The sequence below is a fragment of the Amblyomma americanum genome, chromosome 2, assembly GCF_052857255.1.
Source record: "Amblyomma americanum isolate KBUSLIRL-KWMA chromosome 2, ASM5285725v1, whole genome shotgun sequence".
Classification (NCBI taxonomy): Eukaryota; Metazoa; Arthropoda; class Arachnida; order Ixodida; family Ixodidae; genus Amblyomma; species Amblyomma americanum.
This window is the reverse complement of record NC_135498.1, coordinates 108,543,376-108,564,967: the sequence shown is the minus strand read 5'-3', so window position 1 is coordinate 108,564,967 and position 21,592 is coordinate 108,543,376. Positions and strand designations below refer to the sequence as shown.

At 42.7% G+C, this 21,592-nt stretch overlaps 1 protein-coding gene across 1 annotated transcript in view; it reads left to right on the top strand.

Moving 5' to 3' along the window:
* LOC144118949 (sodium-coupled monocarboxylate transporter 1-like) overlaps positions 1–21,203 on the top strand; it is a 47,821-nt gene extending 26,618 nt beyond the window's left edge. The window contains exons 8-16 of the mRNA XM_077651708.1: positions 1,604–1,733; positions 7,221–7,309; positions 10,600–10,709; positions 11,021–11,088; positions 13,873–13,959; positions 16,509–16,681; positions 18,173–18,273; positions 18,806–18,900; positions 19,890–21,203. Of these exons, the coding sequence (XP_077507834.1) occupies positions 1,604–1,733; positions 7,221–7,309; positions 10,600–10,709; positions 11,021–11,088; positions 13,873–13,959; positions 16,509–16,681; positions 18,173–18,273; positions 18,806–18,900; positions 19,890–20,012 (976 nt within the window). The 3' untranslated portion in view covers positions 20,013–21,203. The remainder of the gene's footprint in view (positions 1–1,603; positions 1,734–7,220; positions 7,310–10,599; positions 10,710–11,020; positions 11,089–13,872; positions 13,960–16,508; positions 16,682–18,172; positions 18,274–18,805; positions 18,901–19,889) is intronic.
* Positions 21,204–21,592: the final 389 nt, after the last annotated feature.

Genomic DNA, 21,592 nt, shown 5'->3' with positions numbered 1-21,592 from the left:
AACCTTGAGAGTGTTCACCAGCGCCACCCTCTTCCATAGCGGTGGACGTAGCACGTCCTGTAATACCGCAAGTGTGACGTAGAACGTCATCTAACGGCGAGGGCGGAAACTGTGCGAGAGCCCTCTTATGCTACCTATGGCATCAAGACTGCCAGAACCGAGACCCCCGTTAAGCTATTAGCAGACAAGGCAAACGAAGTGAGGGGCTCTTTTGACAACATATTTAGGATGCCAACAGTCACCGAAATCAAGTTGCATAGGGGAATGCTTCTTTTTTCTAATATCTAGTGTCAATCAATTAGTTTTTATTTAAGGAAAATTACTTATAAAGCTGCTTTATAGGTAATTTTCTTTAAAAAACCAATTTATTGGCACTAGATAATAAAAAAAGGAACATTCCCTTATGCACCTTGATTTCGGTGACTGTTGGCTTCCTAAATATGTTTGTCAAACGAGCCCCTCACTTCATCTGCCTTGTCTGCTAATAGCTTAACGGGGGTCTCGGTTCTGGCAGTCTTGATGCCATAGGTAGCATAAGAGGGCTCTCGCACAGTTTCAGCCCTTGCCGTTAGATGACGTTCTACGTCACACTTGCGGTATTACAGGACGTGCTGCGTCCACCGCTATGGAAGAGGGTGGCGCTGGTGAATACTCTCAAGGTTCGCTTACACGCAAAACATAAATACCCACGAAAGCAGCAGATTGGACAGCCGTCGCCGTAGCTCAGTTGGTAAGAGCAGCGGACGCGATATTTGGAGGTCGTGGGTTCGGATCCCACCGGCGGCATGGTTGTTTTTTCTGCTGCTTTGTAAGTAATTTTCTTTTAAAAAAGTAATTGATTGGCACTAGATATTAAAAAAAAAAAGAAACATTCCCTTATGCACCTTGATTTCGGTGACTGTTGGCTTCCGAAATATGTTTGTCAAACGAGCCCCTCATCTCTGATCTGTGAAAATTTCGTTGGGCATGTAGCAACGTATTTTATTTTTCGAGACACTGCTGGCTTTGACGTTACAAATGAAGAAAAGGTTGAGTCACTTTTATGGTTCCACACAATCGTTTAAAACAAGATTCGTGTACATAGATGAGTCATGAGATCTTTTACGAATTTTGATTCACTGTACTGCCATCAATTTCGTATACACTGCTGGAGTTTGTATTATCTACTGGAATTGCCTTATGGGAGAAAAAAAAAACTTGTCAGGGTTACTGTACCTGATTCACCAACAGAACAAGCTAATCTGTAAAAAATTTGACCGCTTACTCATGCTTAGAAGACAACTTGAAAAGTGTCTTGGCCATGATTGTAAACAAAAAGTAGTATGGGGACAGCTCGTTGGCTCCATAGTTTTTTCGCAGCAGAAATAATCAAACAGCATTTCTGCAGAAGTGAAAAACCTCCTATTTCGAGCAAAAAATGTTTTTGTCCCTAATAACGTCACGCAAAAGTTGTTTCTTGAGCATTTACAACATTGAGCATTGGTATGCAGCTAACGCCGTTTGTTATGTTCCGGAGTCTATGATATGCTGTGTAGCACAATGAAGAAATAGATAATTGCACTCATACTGAAAACCGTTGTTACTCCGTTATGAATCTATGCAGAACTGCCTGGTGGGGCACGCTGCTTATCATTGCCTACTTTCTCATGGCTGCGGGATTGGGCCTAATAATGGCATACTGGTACCGAGACTGTGACCCCTTTTTAGCAGGTGCCATCAGCAGGACTGACCAGGTATGAAAATCCTGAACGTACGTAACCGCTGTGTCGTGTTGCTGTGCTATACTGATTATATAACACTCTCGCTTAATGTAGGAATGTGAACGGCATAGCAAACCGCTTCTACTTTGGTCTCTAAACGTATATATATATATATATATATATATATATATATATATATATATATATATATATATATATATATATATATATATATGTATATATATATAAAGATAAACATATTTGGTTGCTGGAGGCAAAAATTCAAAGTTGAAAACGCTTCATTTAGCCATAGATTTATTTTGAGTCGACGTTTCGGACAGAGCCTGTCCTTTCTCAAGACTGAGGTTACAGGGGTCTTCTTCCTCTTCTTAAGGAGTTGGCACTGGCACACATGAACGACACATGAACAAAGGAAACAAACAGAGGCAAAGAATACTAGAAAAGATACATATAGAAAGAGAAAAAAAGGGAAACAAATAAAAAAGAAAAACGTGTTGCTCCCGCCGCCGACCCCGCAGCCGCGGGGAGCCGACCCCGGACGAGGAGAAAAGAAAAGGAAAACACGGAGCGAGAGGGGATAATGGCTACCCATCAAGGCAACAGAGCGGCGGCGTGTAAGGTGCACAGGAGCAGACGGTGGCGGGATCGCCCTACACACAAAAGTTAAAGACGCGTGCACTCGCGTGCCCCGACCATAAAGAGTAAACAAATGAACAGAATAAAATGCAGACAGGGCCGGAGCTTCCGTCATCTGGAACCACTCCGGCAGCCAGAGCCAAGGCCGAATCAGCGGCGCCGTGAGCTTAACTAGACACACGTGCACTGTGCATGAAAACACCCAGACACACAACAGTAAAACATCCGAGCTCATGCCAGTGTCGTGTGGCGGCTAAATGACAATGGCGGGAACATTTAAGCGAGTAAGGTGTACAGAAACCGACGGTGGCGGAATTGTCCAACATATATAAATTAGAGATGCTTGCACTCGCGTGACCTGGCCAGAAAAAGTAAACAAATAAACAGAATAAAATGCAGACAGGACAGGAGACTTCGTCATCTGGAACCATTTCGACAGCCCGAGTCAAGGTAGAATCAGCGGCGCCGTGAGCTTAACTACACACACGTGCACTGTGCCTGAAAACACCCACAAAAGAAAAAAAAAGTGGAAAAACATCCGAGTTCGGGCAAGTGTGGTGTAGGAGGTAAATGGGAATGGCGTGAGCACTTAGGCAAGGGCTCTTCAATTGCACCCCGTCGGCAAGGTAATCGAACTGGGAAGATAGGGGCGGGATGTGGTAGGGAATGAAGAAATTTGTGTGAGCTTGAAAAAGATGTCGATGGCAAGAAACGACCGAGGTATGTCAAGCTGGCTGCTCTCGTAATGTCAGCAACGGCCCTGCAAGGGGCGGATGGAGGACAATACACCTGGACTTTCATTAATGCCGTGAGGAATTGTTTCAAATTTGTAAATGAAGTGCGACTCGCGTTGTTCTCTTTCCCGGGTGTTGTGGAACCCACCCTGTAGGACTGTTAACTTAATAGCATCAAATGGGTGGTTTCGCTCATTAATGTGTTTTGACAAGGGAAGGTTGGGTAGGGATAAAATATGCGCGCGGTGGTTATTAAAGCGAAATCGTAGAGGGTTGACGGTCTGTCCAATGTACTGCATACTGCTCACACTGCATTCTAGGAGGTATATTACGTTGCAGGAATCACAATCAAAGTTGCCATTAATTTCCCATTTGAAGCCTGAAGCTGTGCTTACTGCACAGCTTGATGTTTGTATGTGTTTCAAGACCTGGCATCTATTTTTTACACAGGGCCGCACCCCAAAACCGGCTGGTTATTTGTTTTTGAGTGTACTAGAATATTTTTAATGTTTTTTGGTCGTCTGTAGACCACGTGAGGGGGAGCAGTGAAAATTTTGGTGAGGCGCTCGCTTTGTTCGAGTATGTTGAAATGTTTTCTGAGGATTTTGTTTACGTTAGGCGGGTTACTGGTGAAGGTAAGTACGAGATTTGCCCGGTGGTCTGTTTCCTCGTTGTAGCGACATCCCTCCAGTATTTGCTCTCGTTAGAGTTTAGATGCCTTTTAAATGGCATAGTCGACAATGGCGGGGGGATATCGTTGCTTAATGAGGACTTCTCGCATGCGTTTGGAATTTTTTACGAAGTCCTCGTCTTGGGAACATATTCTTTTAAATCGATGTGCCTGAGAGTATGGGATGCTTGTCTTAGAGTGACGAGGATGGAAGCTTTGGAAGTGTAGGTATTGTTGGCGGTCCGTCGGTTTTCTATATACACCAGTGGTAAGTGAGCCTTTGTTTACCGAAAGCTCAGCATATAGAAAGTAAATTGTGGTGTTGGAGTACGTGTAAGTGAAGGATATGTTGGGGTTGACGAGGTTGAAGTTTTCAATAAAACGTATGAGTTCTTGCTCTGTGTCAGTCCATATTAAAAAGATGTCATCCAAGTAGCGTTTGTATGGGGCAATCTTTCAGAAATTTGGATTCAATACTATGCATGAAGATATTGGCGTAGGTGGGTGCCATCCTTGTACCCATGGCTGTGCCGTTAATTTGCGAATTGTGTTCGTTGTTAAATTCGAAGTTGTTATATTCGAGTGCGATTTTTGCCAGTGTTTCTAAAACACGTGGGGTAGGGGTTTCCTTCTTTCTGTTTTGTTCATACGCTTCGATCAGAGATTTAATGTCATCGGAATGAGGAATATTTGTGTAGAGAGAGACTACATCTAGTGTTACCAGAAAGGCTCCTTCCGGGAGTTTGAGACCTGCTATTGCGCGAAGGAAATGGTTTGTGTCGCGTATGTATGATGCGTGTGTTGTTGGAATATGTATAATTAGAGTGTAAATATAACTGGAAATTGGTTCTGTAATCGTGCCGATGCCGGATACTATAGGGCGGCCAGGATTATTCTTTTTGTGGATTTTCGGTAACATGTAGAATCGGCCCGGCGACGGGTGTGGTGCGGTGAGGGCTTTAGATAACCGTAGGGATATGTCCCCATTCTTCGCAAGTTGACCCAGGGTCTCCGCTACAAAATGTTGGCATTGCGCAGTTGGGTCTGCTTCAAGACGTTGATAGAAACTAATGTTAGAGAGTTGTCTCAAGCCTTCTTCAATGTATTTTTCGCTGTCCATGACAACTATACCACCTCCCTTATACGCTGGCTTTATGGTTATCTCTGTCCTTCTGCTCAGAGCCTTCAATGCATCCCGTTCGTTTTTAGACAAGTTCTGCCTCCCTGGAGTGTGGTTCTTGTAGGCGTAAATAATGTCTTTCTGGACGGCGTTAATGTACATGTCCAAGTGTTTGTCCCTTCCTATACTAGGAGTCCAGTGGTGGTTAGTAACGACGAGTTCTCTGCTATCCGTGGTAACCCGCGCCCGATCGAAGAAGTATTCCCGGAGTCGCAACATTCGTGCAAAGTTGTCCAAATCTTTTAACACCGATAATTCGCTGTATTTACCGGTGGTAGGGCAGAATGTAAGGCCTCGAGAAAGGATGGATCTTTCCCCTGTCGTTAAAGCTCTGGTCGATAGATTAATAATATTGTGCTGGAAAGCAAAGTCCGCGCTTGGAACCACACGATTATTATTAGTAGATGCTGTCATTTCAGATCGTTCTACGCGTGTTTCTTAAACTGTTGATGTTTGTGTCGTTCTACTGGATTTGTTGTTGGAGTTTATTATAATAGTGGGATAAATATTTGTAGCTGCCTCCGTTCTTGATTCTCTTTCGTTTGTTATTGAATTTGACCACGCGTGTTGTGGAATTCCGTCTCGAATGAATTATTTGCGTTTGGTCTCGCGTACCTCAGTCGCTGTCTTTTCCTCAAAGAACATAAGCTCTGTGGCCTCCAACGCGGTAAGGGTAATTTGTTGATGAGCACGACTCTCTTCCATTCTCAGAGCCACCGACGCTTTCTCAAAGTGGCCAATGGTAACTACAAGCAAATTTAAAGAGGCAGGTTGTAGTATACGATTCCAATTAGCCTTCTCCTCTTCACACAGGTCACCCATTGATGGTGTTAGCGACACTTGTAAACCTTTTGGTACGATTTTTGATTCAAGATAGGCCTTTAGGCTATGAATATGTAGTTCATGCCTAATTCGTTTATCCACAATTTTTCTTAATTTTAAAAATTTAGAGTTATTTGGGGAAGGCTTTTGGTAGGATGAGCGAGAGAGAGTCGGCGTACTCACGCGGCCTGAATGTCACTGTTGACGAACCCCCGTTGTGCCGAACCGCAGCGCTTTCGATGATCGTAGCGTGATAGAGGGGTGCTGGGAGATATATATATATATATATATATATATATATATATATATATATATATATATATATATATATATATATATATATATATATATATATATATATATTTATATATTTATATATATATATTTATATATATATATATATATATATATATATATATATATATATATATATATATATTTCGACTGTTTAACTGTTTTTCCAAAAAAAGAACAAAGCTTCTTAACAACAATTCATACTTTTTTCATTTGCGTTATGCTTAGAAAAGATTTTTGTCAAATATAGAAGACGGGTTAACTTAAACACAAAATCAACGCACGAATCGAAGTACCATAGCTTTCCTGCTTATTTTATTCTTTTTCATAGGATCTTTAAACTGCGACCGATTGCAAATTTCGACTTCACTACTTTACATGAGTTCGCATGACCACCGATTTTATTAAAGAAAAAGTCTAAGAATTGTATTTTTCATGTTTCAGTGCTCTAGCTTCGGTCCAGGATAAATGCCTTGCACTGTACTGAAATGCTGAATGTCCGTGGTAGGTTATGAGAGTATTGCCTCTGTTTTGAAATATGATGTCTACAGCTTGCCCAATTTCAGTGGTTCTAAATCTGCAGTAAACGAAATATAAAAGTTTCTGGCCGGTTTTGTTATCACTTATATGTGAAGAATGCATCCTGCGGTATTTGTAACGTGCTGAAATACACATACTTTGATCTTCTGCGGCGAATAGTAATACTGTAATGAACCATTCTTTGCTTACGCTACTGTTGCTTAACTGTCAATTCTCATCATCCTCTGCTCCCCCAGTCGCCGCGGTGCCTCAGTGGCTATGGCGCTCGGCTGCCGGACCAAAAGACGCTGGTTCGATCCCGGCCGCGGCGGTCGAATTCCGGTGGAGGCGAAATTCTAGAGGCCCGTGTGCTGTGCGATGTCAGTGCACGTTAAAGAACCCCAGGTGGTCGAAATTTCCGGAGCCCTTCACTACGGCGTCCCTCATAGCCTGAGTCGCTTTGGGACGTTAAACCCCCATAAACGAAACCATCATCTGCTCCCATAGGCATTTTATTAGTTTATGAATTAATTTTAAGCTAATGAGTATGCATTCTTAAAACTAAGTCTCTCAAGAATACACCACGAATTTTCTTTCCAAAAAACCCACCATAGCTACTCTGGCATCGCACAATTTATTTTCAGATCATACCATACTATGTGAACACTCATTTGTCTACCTTTGTTGGATTTTGCGGCATATTTCTGGCTGGTGTTGTTGGAGCTACTACCAGGTAAGCATATCAAGATTATTTATTTTCTCGGGCTCGCGAGCATTTGCGGTCATGCGGACAGAGCTGCACGGTATGCGCCCTCGGCTACGGAATCGTTCGAGTCCATGCGAATGGTCTCAGCTGCTATACCACTCCATGCGCGTCTACGGCAATTTCGTCGCCGGCAGCTCGTTTAGAAGGCAAGTGGCCGCACGGGTGGCTAGATAACTGCGCAGGAATGAGCCCACCGAACGGAGTGAGGCGCGGGAGCTGTGGCCACGTGTGTACATGTCTGATCGAGCACTCAGACACGGTAGATGGGAGGCATTCATAGACCGTGCCAGGGGAGAGGGGTCCTTCCCGGCTCGGCAGCGACGCTAGCTCTGTGTTACCTGCCATGAGTGACAGCGACACCAACCGCACCGCCTTTGATATAGCGTTAAGCTGGACGTTGTTTCTTTGAGCATGCCGAAGTTCCGTCGTGATGCGAGAGCCGCCTAAACCGTTTGTGCATTCTAGTGCATCTGCCAAAGTTATCACGACGCATGCAGCGTTGTGCCGCGTTAAGCGAAGGTTTGCGGATTGCTGCTTCTATATGGACTTCGTGCTCCTCCCTGTAACTTGACTGAGGCGCTTCGTCCCGAGAAACGAGTTGCACCAGGGGAGTCGTGGTAGCGCGTTGTTCTACCGCTGTTGTAACCTTCAGATTTTTGTCTTGGTTTTCCTCCCCAGGATAATCCGGTGATGCAGCCATAACATAGAGGTACAGCATCTGCATATTGTGAAAGGGGATCACGGTTCGAATCTTAGTGCCACTGTTATATGCACCTGATAAAATAAAAAAGGGCAGTTCTTAGGTGCGTTCTGATCCCGGCGACAAGATCCGACAGCGCATACTCTTATCTAAATAAGACTTGGCCAACCTGGCCAACCACCTGCTATGAGCACCCGTGAACTAAACCCCGTCCTGAGTCCGCAGCGCCTCCGGATAAAATGATATGTCTACCGACAGGGTGTACTTTCCTTACGATATCAAGTCGCAAAGAAGAAAAATTTTCATCTTGTTCTGCGCTGTGGTTCATCTACTTTTCTTCTCCCTACTAAGTAAAAAAATATTTAACGAACATCAATGGTAGTAATACGAGCATGCCTATTAAAATTAATTATGCACAATGTATTCATGGTGGTGACCCCATTTAATGGATGTAGGTAATCTTATTAGGGTTCTGCTCTGAGTTTCGGATGGCCTAACAGCCCCTTCTTCGAAGCATTTCTCCAGAGAAGAGATGAACGGCGAGCTTGGGGAAGCCTTGCACCCTTTAAAAAACCTGTGGGTACCCGGAAGCACAGGCGATCTAATCGTGCACCCCCTGAATGAGAGACGGACACTATGGCTACTAGGATACCGATACGGCACTCCAGTGATCCAGGTATCCACCGGATGCTTCGTTTGAGTCTAAGCGATGGCCCGGCCTTGTGATCGACTTTCCTAAGTGCGCTGGTTTGTAATGTAGCTTGTCACTGTCACTGTCCCGTCATTGTCACTGTCAGCAGCCGTCGCGCTATCCTCATGTCTCATATATCTTTCAGTGATTGCTTTACTGTCTGCTTTTTAAGATATCCTATTAAGGCGCCGTTTGGACACGACATTCAGTAAATACACGTGAAAAAAATATAAAATATTTTACGGGCATTCGGCCTCCACAGCGGGACTGAGCGGGGGAAAATCAACTATTTTAGATTTATTCCGTGATCCTTCACAATTTTGGAGCACGTTTGCCGCAGCCCACAGCATTAATGAACGCGCAACACGCGCCGATTGGCGAAAACTAGAGAAACGCAGGTAAATAACGACGCAATGCAACGTTATCAAGCAATATAAAGGGTCAAGGCGGCGTGGGATACCCTGCTGTGTCAGTGGTGGCATAGGTACTTCAGCCAACCAGAAAAAAAAATAAACAAAGCCGGCACGCTAGCGCCGCTGCTGGTGGGCAGGCCGCTAGTGGGCAGGCTAATGTTAATTTATTCAATGTCCGCTGATGGCCTATGCTCCAGTGCTGCGTTTCTTCAGCAATGTTGTCAGCGCTTAGGCGTATTCCTCTAGTAGCTCGCTTTGCTTCAGATCGGTTTTGGCGAAAACTTTTGCACATGTTTGCCATTCATTCGTGTTTTTTTTTATAGAGCGAGCAAAAGGTGAGTATACTACACTGAAAGGGGTGCAAATTTGCTGCAGCAATTACTTGACTCGCTTAGTTGTTAATGGTCATTTGTCACACCCGGTGCCAACCCTCTCTTCTGTGAGATAAGGTGGCCCGATGTCCCTCGTGATTTTTGTCCTTTATCTGGAGCCGCTTTGTTAGAGTGTTTTGTTCAACAGTAATATCCATGGCTTCTCTCTTTTGGGTAATTAAGTCAAAGTGCTTACACATGCTGATGATCTTGCTTTTTCTGCATTGACTAGCACAGCATCGACAAAGTTTTATCGACAAGAGATCAACTTCCCATCGTCTCTGGCGCTCAGGTGAATCGCTCCGAAAGTAATGGCCTGTAGTTCGGTGCATGGAGCTCAACCCCGCTCCGTTGTGCGGAATGATAATGTGTGCCGCCTAAATATCTTGCCGTTCCACTTGATGAATGTAAGTCAAGTGCATATTACTGCAAGGCGCGGATTGCTGTCGTCGAGGCTTATGCTCAGAGCTTTGTCCCACATCGACTTTCAATTTCAGGTCATGCTCAGGCCTGCAATACTTTTCTGGCAACAAAAAAGTATTGCGTACTCCTGGTCTTGCACTGAGCTGGACATTACATATAGCGTTTTAATCGATCATTTGCGACATTCATTTGGACATCCAGTTTCCAGCCAATGCGACGTGATATTAGTTTCAGGCCAGTTTCTGCTCCCCGCAGTGGTGGCTCAGTGGTTAGGCCGCTCGGTTACTGATCCAGAATTCCCGGGTTGTAACCCGACCCCGGCGGCCGCGTTTCGCCTCCATCGAAACGCTAAGGCGCCCGCGGGCTGTGCGATGTTAGTGCACGTGAAAGATCCCCACGTGGTCGAAATTGTTCCGGAGCCCTCCAATACAGCACCTCTTTCTTCCTTTATTTTTTTTATTCCCTCCTTTATCCCTTTCCATACAGCGCCGTTCAAGTGTCCACCGGTATGTGAGACATATTGCGCCATTTCCTCTCCAAAAAAAAACAATTTTCACCAATTTTTTTGTGTTTATGCTGCAGAATTGGGCTTAGGTTACATGTATGTCAGACAATAGACATTATGCAATATCTACAAAACGACGCTTTTATATTTTCAGCACTATATCGTCCATTATCAACTCACTGGCTGCGGTGACATATGTCGAATTTGTAGCCCATTTCGGGAAACCATCCCAGAACGGTTCCATTTTGCTCCCAAAAGGTTTAGGTAAGCTACGCCTCACCGATATTCATGTATTGTATTCATTGGCTTTTGTTGCTAACTTTAAGTGCAAGCGGCAAGAAATGCGCAAAATTTAGAGTCTGACGCGTTTCTATGCAGCTGAACGTATTATTCTTTTGATTAGATTTCATGTATTTTCCATCTTTAGTTGGCTGCGTTCGATACAACGAAATGTAACATTACCATTAAATCAGGAATACACTCCAGCAGTGCCATTACATGTGAAAATGATGATATTTAAACTACGGCCCGATAGAAGTACCCGCTCAATGAACATTGATTTTCTAAATCTACAGCAATGGTCTCTGGCACAATCATGAGTCTCTACGCAATCGTTGTTCCATACATGGGGTCCGCTGGCAGGGTAAGTTGCCTGCAAAAATTTGTTTTGATATTCAGTCTCCTAAAACGTGCCAGTGCTTAATGTCTATAGTAAGAAGTGCTTAAACGCGAGATATAGAATGCAAAATTCTAAGCATGCCGAAGTTTAACAGGCGCGAACTTATACCACACAGAACAACTGCCTCTAGAGCAGAAGCTGTTGTGCGGTAAACCAGCCATTGTTAGTGCCCTGTACTCTGCTTGCTAGACAGTGGTTACGCTTACCGCTTGAAAAACGTATCGCCACTGGTTCCGTCTTTGATAATACTTACAGCTTCCGAAAACTATACTACTTTGGTGAATTTATGCTCTCATTAATGTAAGCACTGGACTACAGTTGTAACGACAATTAGCTCTTTTGCCTTCATATGATTAGATTACTTTGTGGCTCACAGAAGTGACTAAGATAGCTGATATATTTTAGTGGATTGAACATCTTGGCCCGAAAACGCATTACTGCCTAAAAAGAAGTGCGGTTAGGTGCGAAACTCTATTAAAACCAGGGTTATGATTCCCTTCCTGAGCTAACTGCATAAACTGCGGCGTTGTTACAGCGAAAAACATTGACAGGATTGGACTTTAGTGCGCTTAAGAGCGGATTGGAAAAGCCTTTCTCTTTTTATTTTTCTCCCTCCCTTTTTGGTAGTTTATTTTATTCATTTTTATTTTTCTCTTTTTTATTTTTTGTTATCTTTATTGCTATTTATTTATTGAGCATACTAATATAGGCCCCCCTTCAAGGGTATAAAGGGGCGGTCAGTCTAAAAACATGTACAAAGAACATCATTAATAAGCAAAAGAACAATAAAATCATATCATCATCATCATATCTATCATTGTCATCAACATCATAAGCTATCACTATCATTACTATGACTATCTCTAGCACTATCACTATCAGTAGCTTTCATTATCACTGTCACTGCCATCACTATCGCTACCATAACTACCACTATTTATCTCAAGCACGAATGGTCACTATCCCTAGCTATCATTATTGCTATCACTACTTTTTCTCTCTTCTTACAATCACTACTTTTATTATATATAATTCACTTATCAACTGTTGATTATTTAGCTTCTTCATTTTATTTTAAATACCATACAAGTTATGACTGAGACAACTTTCGTCCCCGTCTCTCATTGACTCATGAGCCAAGAAGTGCTTTCGCCTTAATACTGTCATTCCGAATCGCCAGAGGTGCACGTCCTAAAGTGGTAATGTGATCGACACCAGCAATGCTTTAAGTATATTTAGGGATAGAAATCGATCCCGGGACTACAGGACCACAGACTATCGCATAGGCTAATTAGCTTCCTAGGAAGGGGTTAGCTGCTAGTGCTGCGGTATGAAATGTAGTAGCGGAGGCGTTTGAGTACATGACTTGCAATAGCCAAGTAATAAACAAAGCGCTGTCAATGGCCACAGGCAAGTTTGAAAATTTACAAATATAGAAAAACTATTTACTCTACAGGCTTATTTGTAAAGCCACCTAACTTCATACCTCTCGCCTGTTTCACTCGGCTCTGCTAAAAACTGCACGCCTGAAAAGGACTACAGGTATGCCTGGAAGCTACTTGCTGTAAAATTTTTGAATGAATCTTTGGAATCCCAAGCACTTCCTATAAAGCGCTCTATCAGAAATAGTCCCAGTTCACAGCAGCATCTTCAGTAATAGCAGCAAGACCACCATTAACCATTATGATGTGTGCTTAAGTTTAGACTAATGTAAGTGTGTCGATAATTCAATTCAAGTTTATGCGAAAGACTCCTTGTTTTATCTGAGAGCCTAGTTTCTTTTGGTTCTAATGAATGCTTCTCTGGTGTACCGCACGACAGAAGCCAACAGTAACCGAAACAAAGGTGCATAGAGGATGTATTTTAGTTTGTGGTGTTCGTCAATGAAAGAGTAATAGGTAACTATTTAAACATAAATAGTTACAAACCAGAAGTAAAACAATTGTATGCCGCCGCAAGGATCCGAAGCCACGGCCTCCAAATTTCTCATGCGGTGCTCTACCAAGTGAGCTACGGCGACGGCTGTCCAATATTCTGGTTTCAGGGGTGTTTATGTGTCTTGTGACCAAATTTTGTGAGTGTTCACCAGCGCCACCTTCGCCCCTACTGGCGGGCCTAGTACGTCCTGTATTACCGCGAATGGCTGGTTTGTTTATAGGGAACCTAAAACATTAAAAAAAAAAGACTGTACTCTCAGGAGTTTATCATTAACGTCTACTAAGCTCTGTTGCATCTATTGTTTTTGTCTGTGTTGCATTTAGTTCTTCATATGTTCTGACTGTTCAACGAATTGTCTCAAAATAGAAGCAGTTGAGCCTCGCGCAACACAAACATCTCAATGAAAAACAATAAAACAAGAGCTAACTATTTCAGTCAAATTGCACTTATAGCTATTATTGCTAGCTATGTCATTGTGTGACCGAACTATTCCCATTTTCTGAAATCGGCACCCCACTTTTTTACTGCTGCAGTAAACATGCACAGCATGAGAACTAGCAATAGTAATGCGTGCCGAGCTACACATCCGTTATGAAGAATCATGTGTATCATTCGACACATCGAATGCATGATTTGACAAATCCTTTCGATACAACGCGTCATCTGTCTGTGCCTCCTGTATCACTATTACACCATGCACTCTATACCGCTATACCAATCGTAAAAATAACCCATAGGGTGACACTCTATGACCGGATGGTACTTCAAGAGACAACTAAAATGCTGTTTACTTTATGGTCGCATTTTCAGGTCGTCATGGTGCTGCAGAATTGTATTACGTCACCTTTCGTAAGTCTCTCCGTGTTGGGTCTTGTATTCCCGTGTGTGAACACTAAGGTAAGACTCACGAGCCTCTGTGACCTAGCAAGCTGCTCTATAGGTTCTTTTAGGCATCATATAATGACTGAGCTTCAAGAAGAAACTAATATGGGCCTTTACATTTACTCCTGAAACATCCTCGGCAACACCTTAATCTAAATAACAACTCTACTGTCTTAAAAATATTTATTTATTCTCAAGTTCAATATTGTAAGACAACTTATATCAAGTTTACAGCATTCACATAGACACACCGAACGCGGGATTACAGTTCTCGTTGAATACAACTTAGTTCTCACTTCCATAAGAAATGATCATCATCTTTTCCAATCAATGTTTAAATTCCGGGCATCCCTTTCGATGAAGGGCATTCTTCGTATTTACGTTTTGGATGTATGAAAGCTAATGTCAACATTTCAGTAAAGGCAACGTGAAGATTATTTTGAATTGCGGTTGACCAGAAGGCCCGAGTACTTGAAAAAGAAGTGCAGCTTTATCTGATGAACAACCATACCATTCTTTAAACTGAAAATGGCCTTTCTAAGTGTCTTTGGGAACAACTTGCGTCGTAACTAATCTCAGTGTTGCCCACATAAGCACTGACGGTCAGCTCGATTGATAGATTGAGCACACCATTATATGTGATCACGCGAGGGCGACTCCCTTCATCAACGACTTTCAGCTAACTATTAGAAGCTATTCCCGGATTTAAAAACTAGCTCATCACAATCGCTGTCACTTCGCGCTCGAGTATAATCATTACCCGTGGTCCCTCTACGTCTGTATATTTTCATCTATGTGCACTTGCGCCGCCAGTTGTTTAGCCTGCCGCATCAATTTGCTGTCTTATTTCTTCCAGTCATTCAAGGCGATTATTTTTTTAGTATTGTTGGGTAAGAACTTAAAAACTAAAAGATACTAGATTTCTTAATTTATTGTGACGCACGCAGTTTACATTGTTTTTTGCGGATTAAAAAAATCAGTGGCATGTTCTTACTTAATAATATAGATATTATCGCGAATCAGAATTTTAAATTTGTGCGTGGAAAATGCATTGGTTTTCTGTTCGAACTGCTGGTGGTAGTGGTTTTATTAAAATAATAGTAAAAAAGAAGGAAAAGATTTTTGCTAGCTCTGGCATCTACGATCGATACTCAAGCACCTGAGATGGGGCAGCGGAAATAAAGGATAGCAGGCACAATGGAGTAATGAAATGAAAGAGGTGAGGGGACAGGAAGAGAGGATAGGGGAGAAGTAGTATGTACCAGTTCGAACTCCGTCTACGGTTCTGTGTATATGTGCATAAACATGCATACTGAAGTTCAGGTTGGAGTAAAAAATAACGCATTTGTTCGACTTTTGCACGCACACATAGACACACACACACGCACATACACACAAGTATAAATGTTCATATTTCACCAGAAATAAACATGTTCTTGTTCCCAATCATTACATAGAGGAAAACAGGCAAAAAAAAAAGAGAGCAGTGGTGTTAATTTTATGTTTCGGAAGCCTTCATGGTTTATTGATAGTTTGGTTTTTCGAACACATTATGTGCTTGAAAAGCCGTTCCAAGAGCATTGCGATAAAGACTGTCGCTCGAGAGAAGTTTTTCCTATGATAGCAGCCAAATATGACGGCCATGATTAACTAAAAGATTTATCTTTGCCTTAGAAAAGTTGAAGCCGGTAAAACACAAAACATATATTCTTTTGAAGCATTGACAGAATCTTCCTGTGAGGAAGAAAGAATTAATGCAAGAATGAAACTGCATTGAACAAGCGTGAAACGTATCAATGTTTTACAAGAGCTCGTCAAGGCTTAACTACACACATTGCATAGGAATGCAGAGCTTACAATAACGGTATTAATAACTCATATTAAACATTTCTTAGCAGTACTTCTTCAGCAGAGGTAGTTGCAGGCTATTGGGCCGGTTTTCTGTGTTTTATTTTCACTGCATGCTAAAGCTACTTCGGCAGCTAGTGCTACATCTATAAGGGTCAATCATTCTATAGCTGATTTTTGGTTTCGGCTGCCTAATGCAGTGGATAAAATCGGTTGGCTCAAGTTTAACGCTGCTCGTATGGTCTTCTAGCATTAATGCAACGTGAAAGATTCGAAGCGAATCTCTTGAGTATTCACACTATGCCATATGTCATGTCTCCCATTTCTCCCACTCAGAAAATAACACTGGTTTCTTATTTAGATTTTCTAAACAAAAGCAGAAAAAGGAAGCGATATAGGGGCTCTTTATACACAAGACAGAAGCAAGCCGCCAGAGAAGCCAAGGAGCACACGACAATTTTTTTCATTAATCGTGGCTTTGATGAATGGAGAATATCAGTGAATAGTTTATTGCTTAAAGACAATTGGTTAGAAAAGCCGGAGAAAAAACAACATGGCGCCGACGAGAGCTGATCCCACGACCTCCGAATATATATATATATATATATATATATATATATATATATATATATATATATATATATATATATATATATATATATATATATATATCGTCTTCATTCGCACATATTTTGCATGTACCTTTTTCACCCTAGGCGGCGGTAATGGCAGCCCTGTTGGGATGCGTCTGGCAAGCTTCATATACCGGGCTCGACATGACGTATGGGGTTTCACCTCCTCGAATGCCAGCTGCTACGGACGGTTGCGATCTGAATGAGACTGTGTTTGTTAAAACGCCCGAGACCTTTTCCATGTCGCTTGCACATTCGTAAGTATGACGTTCTGAAAACGGAAAAATGTTAACTGCTGCAACATGATGTTTGCGGAAGCGGAAATCGAATTTTTTTCCAAGCAAAGAAAACTCTCCAACAGTGCAGTTTCTATTGAATACTGCAAGGAAGAAATACATGCGCCTTTTATTTTTCTGTGATCTAAAACTGTTTCAATTAACGTTCTTCCTTCAGCTACAGGTATTTCAGAAAATCCCTGCAGGCGTACATTTATCATCTGTATTCGAATTTTATTCCAGAAGTTTTCAACTTTATGGCTTGTGATTTACTAAACCTGCTATTATATCGAAGTTTAGCTCCGGAGTAACGATTTCTCTCACGGCGCTCACTTAAGTAACACCTTAATTGAAAACTATTCTCCTGCACATTTTCTGTACCCTATTAGTTTTCTCTATCGTACTAGGACAATCTTTGAGGAATGATCTACAGACAATGCTCCGTATTGAATGTTTGGTGCACACTATACAACCTAATGTAATAGAAATTAATTGGCAAGTCTCTAATGCGTAATGTGTCGCAATGTGCAGGTTGGATTTACCACGCAAACGACATCAATTATTTCATGTGGCGGAAATTTTCTCAGCTTGTTGATCATAGACTTGTAATTTGTGGTGGGTGACGTTTAGGCAAATAAGTTAAGCTTTCCGATAATGGAGTGCAGGATACTGCGTTTCAATGACAGAAACAACGTTGCCTCGACCGTATAATTCCTAGATGTTTCTGTTAAAGGTGAAAGGTGTGTTACTCATCATCCCACTTTACATAGTGCCAAAGGGCGCAGTTTTGAATTAGAATTTCTCGCGAGTGATTCGCCGTTTGAGAAAGCGGGAAGAAAGCATTGTAAAACTTTAAGGTGTACGGCATTTTATGAAACAGACTGATGATTCTGCTCAAGGAAAGTTACATTCGGCATATCGTCGCTGTGAATACCTCAAAGAATGGTAGAAACACTATTCACAGTAAGCACATGACTGCGTGATGGTGGGAAGTTCTTGTGTGTGAACCTGAAGGCACCTTTAAAAGGGAAGTTTAAGATCTCTAGTAAACGAAGCTTGAGCAGAAAGCGGTTTTAACCATGCGCTAAATCACTGCACTATCAACGCCAGATAGCAGCAAGCGTCATTGTTGTGTTCTGCTGCACATTTCATAAACCCTGTAAAATATTGGGTGTGTCTTACAACGAGACACATCATTGCAGTTTTTGCGATATACACTTAACAAAGCTCTGATTTGTTTTAAGTCTGCATGTATATAGCAGCCAACTACAATTTCATTACGTTGCTTGCACTAAGCAGCGACATTTCGGTGATAGAAAGTCAGTATGCACGGCATAGGGAAAGTGTTACAAATTTAGGCGTTATCGTCCGCTTTTGTTATTCCCACGATAGATTGTGTAATAACTTTTTATAATAGTGCTGCCGCAATATAAAGTGCTGATGATGTAGAGCAAAACATCCTCCTTTCTCTAGGCGCAGCAAGCAACCCATATTTCTCATTTCTTCCTACTGGAGCAACTTTTTGTGTACAAACGTCACAATTCTTATCGGTGTCATTCTCAGCCTGCTTACAGGTAAGTTTCTGCTGTCAGACAGTGTGTGCCCTAAGTATGCTTTTTAATGAGGCAAATTGCTTCTGCATAAATCCCTGTAATTTTACAGCGGCAGTCTCGAGACGGTGAGCATTGTGTGCCTAAGCTGAGCTGATGACGCCTTTGCGCACATGGCCTCCTTGGTGGACATTCTTGAAAGGAAAATATATTTGAGAAGCATAGCATCCTGAGAGCCGAGTAATACGCCGTACGTTTTGACCAGGTGACGTTTAGAAAAATAAATTCAGACATTAAGCAGTAGAAGACAGTATTTTAACAACCGCATATCAGCTGTAATTCTTAACCAAACAAATTGCCCAAAAATACTTCACTCCGTTTTGCTCACCCTGCACAGCCGTGCTTAGATTAACAGTATTAGCTATTTAACAAACAATAAAGTCTTCTTTGGACTGCGTCAATACATAAAAATTGGCAATGTTCCCAAAGAAAAATTTTTAACACGAAAAATCTCCGAAGGAGTTGTTTTAACGGCAGACCTTTTGTTTCTTTACAGATGGTTCAAAGAACTACAAGAAAAACCTGCACCTGACTAGCAACTGGTTTTTGAAAACCTGGGTAAACAAGGGTTTCATTTCAGATAATGATCTGGTGAGTATTCTCAATGTCATCTACTCCCTATTATTTCTCTTACATAAAAAAGAAACGCACCTCGGCGCCTTCGCGACAAACGACCTTATTACGCCCAACGACCGCGCATGTGCGAATGCCATTTTTGCCCTTTGTCAACTGTTGCTGCAAGGCTAAATTTTTAACCAAAGCTTATGTTTTGGTGGTGCGCCTCATTCCTGTTCGTGTACATGCACTTAAGGAAGTTTCTTCATTACAGACGGACACACGTGTACAGGGCAAGCTCTGTGCGTGTCACCAATTTGTGCAGCCGAAAACTAATCAAGGCTGCTCAATATTTGTGGTATTTAGTCAGCTCCTGACTGTATTGTCTACTTACTTTACATTCACATATGAAATTTATGCCAAAACGAGGCCATACAAGACAGGCAGAAATGAATTCCTAGATACAAACTTGCAGCGCAAGAAAAGAGGAGAAAGGAGTATATTATGTGACACAGCGCGAACAGAAACAAGGACGAAGAAAGACACGACACCACAGAGCTGTCTTTCTTCGTACTTGTCTCTGTTCGCGCTGTATCGCATAATGAATTACCAACTAGCCCGATCTGCCACTCTTGCAAGGAGTAGATGTGGTGTTATTATATACTGAACCATTGCATCGTGCCTCGGTGCACGCAGAAAAGCGCCGTGAAAGGAAATGCCATGTTTGCATGTACACGGTGTTCTGGAATAGAAGGGTTGCCCGGTCAGAGTCCCAAACATGCCTCTGTATGCGTCACCGAGTGAATTCTTTTAAGGCGACAGCCTTTAAGGGCTCATACTCGCTGTTACCGTCCGTCTGTTAAATCCTACATCACATGACTATGTGATGTCACGTGACTTTAAGATCACTGAACGATCTATAATTTGGGCAAAAATTGCAAACGGCTTTCACTTTCCCGCGCTTAAGAGATATCTAAGTGCCTCCAACGAATTTTTGGATTCACTTGAGCTTGCCTTCATTTCAGAATGTGGCCACTGCAGTGGCGAAAAATGAACCACTTCTTCAATGTTCAACAGCCATAAATGAAACTTTGATAGGCGACGATGTGAGAAATGCTGGAGACCCAGGAACAGATCGTGCAGCGTAATTTTTTGTGATGAAGTAATATAGGCTCATCCTGGCTCCCCAAAAGCCGAAATGTTTATAGTTTTAAAAACCGCAGACTTGTCTCGATGCTTGTTTTATGCGAATTATTTTACATGCATTTCGCCTGTGGCACGCAGATGACCTATAAATTATTGCACCGCATTTGACTGAGTGTTAGACACCGCTTCCATGAGCGGTTGAATAAATCATGCCCACAAACACAACGGATTTGCTAAATAAGCCATCGTTTCCGCCTATTGTGCGATGGTCTCTGCGGCTGTTAGCCCCTATCTTCGTAGGTGCTCTGAGTGGACCTTAAGACGGTCATTGCGCGTTTAACAAAGGTCGGTCTTGCCTCTTTCGGCGCCATCGGCTGGCGGTGGTAGCCACGCCTCCAGAAGGCAATATGGGTGGGGTGGTAGGCTAAGGCATTACTAGGGCTAGTAATAGCGTTTTTACGTGTAGGTGATGGGGTCATATCAGACGTTTATTTGGTAGTAAAAGTAAGTTTTCAGAACAAATCTCTTCTACAGCAGTGAGTGCCTTTTCATTTGCATTTATTTGGCACGTGTCTCGACCAACGAAGTCAGTTATTCGAGAAACAAGAATCCGCCAGTTGCTGCAGTATTCATGCCCCAAATTAATTTTTGGCATTTTCTGCTGCGACAGCGGTTCCTGCCGTAGAAACCAAGCAAGTCATCCCTGTATAGGCGGGAATAGCAATCGTACCCTCGTGTACTGCTTCATCTTCTGCCCCTTCTTGATTTCTTTTCTCAGCGGCAAACGTCACTGATACCAAAATGAAAACCTTAAAAGGCGAGGCAGGAAGTGTAAGGGGAAGAAGAAGGAGGAATAAACTTTATTACTACAAAGTGGAACTGGCTGTTCATTCCAAGAGGCCTCTCGCTGCCGCCTTCCTTCGGGCCTAGTCCACCTACTTCAACTGTCCGCTCGGCCGAACGTCCACCAGAGCGTTTTGCCAAGCGGTGAGGGAACGAAAGGGGATAATGGACACTCGTATGGTATGTGTCCTTGCCCATAGCCACATGAGGCGGATGCGTAGAGCATCCCCCTCGCCTGCAAACGCGGCCGCCACGGTCGGGTTTGAACCCCGGTACTCGCGTGCTGTTCGGGGTTCGTGTTTTGGGAGCTGGATTATTGTCAAGGATGGAGAGTAATCTGCTAGGGATGAGTCGCAAAGCGTGTTCGGGCATGACATCCGGTGTGTACACTGGATCTACAATGAGCGCATCTTTTTCGCGATGATACATACATACCTTCCTTTATATTTCTAGTGCTGAAGCCCGAGTGCAGCTTGATAAGCCGTGTTAGCTTTGACGTCGGCGGTGAACTAGGTCGGCTGTCACTCTGTTTCTTATGTGTGTGCTTTCGAGACAAAGTAGGCAGTCACAGTCGGCTTGCGACCGGGGCCTCATCGAGTGACCACTGAATTGTGAGAGATAAGTAGTACTGCGCAAGCTGAAGCAAGTCGGAGCAAGCCGTTAAGGTGCCTCGATTAAGCGCACTCATCTTGGCGGTCTGCTGTCTTTGAGCAATTTCACCTAGACAAATGACGCCTGA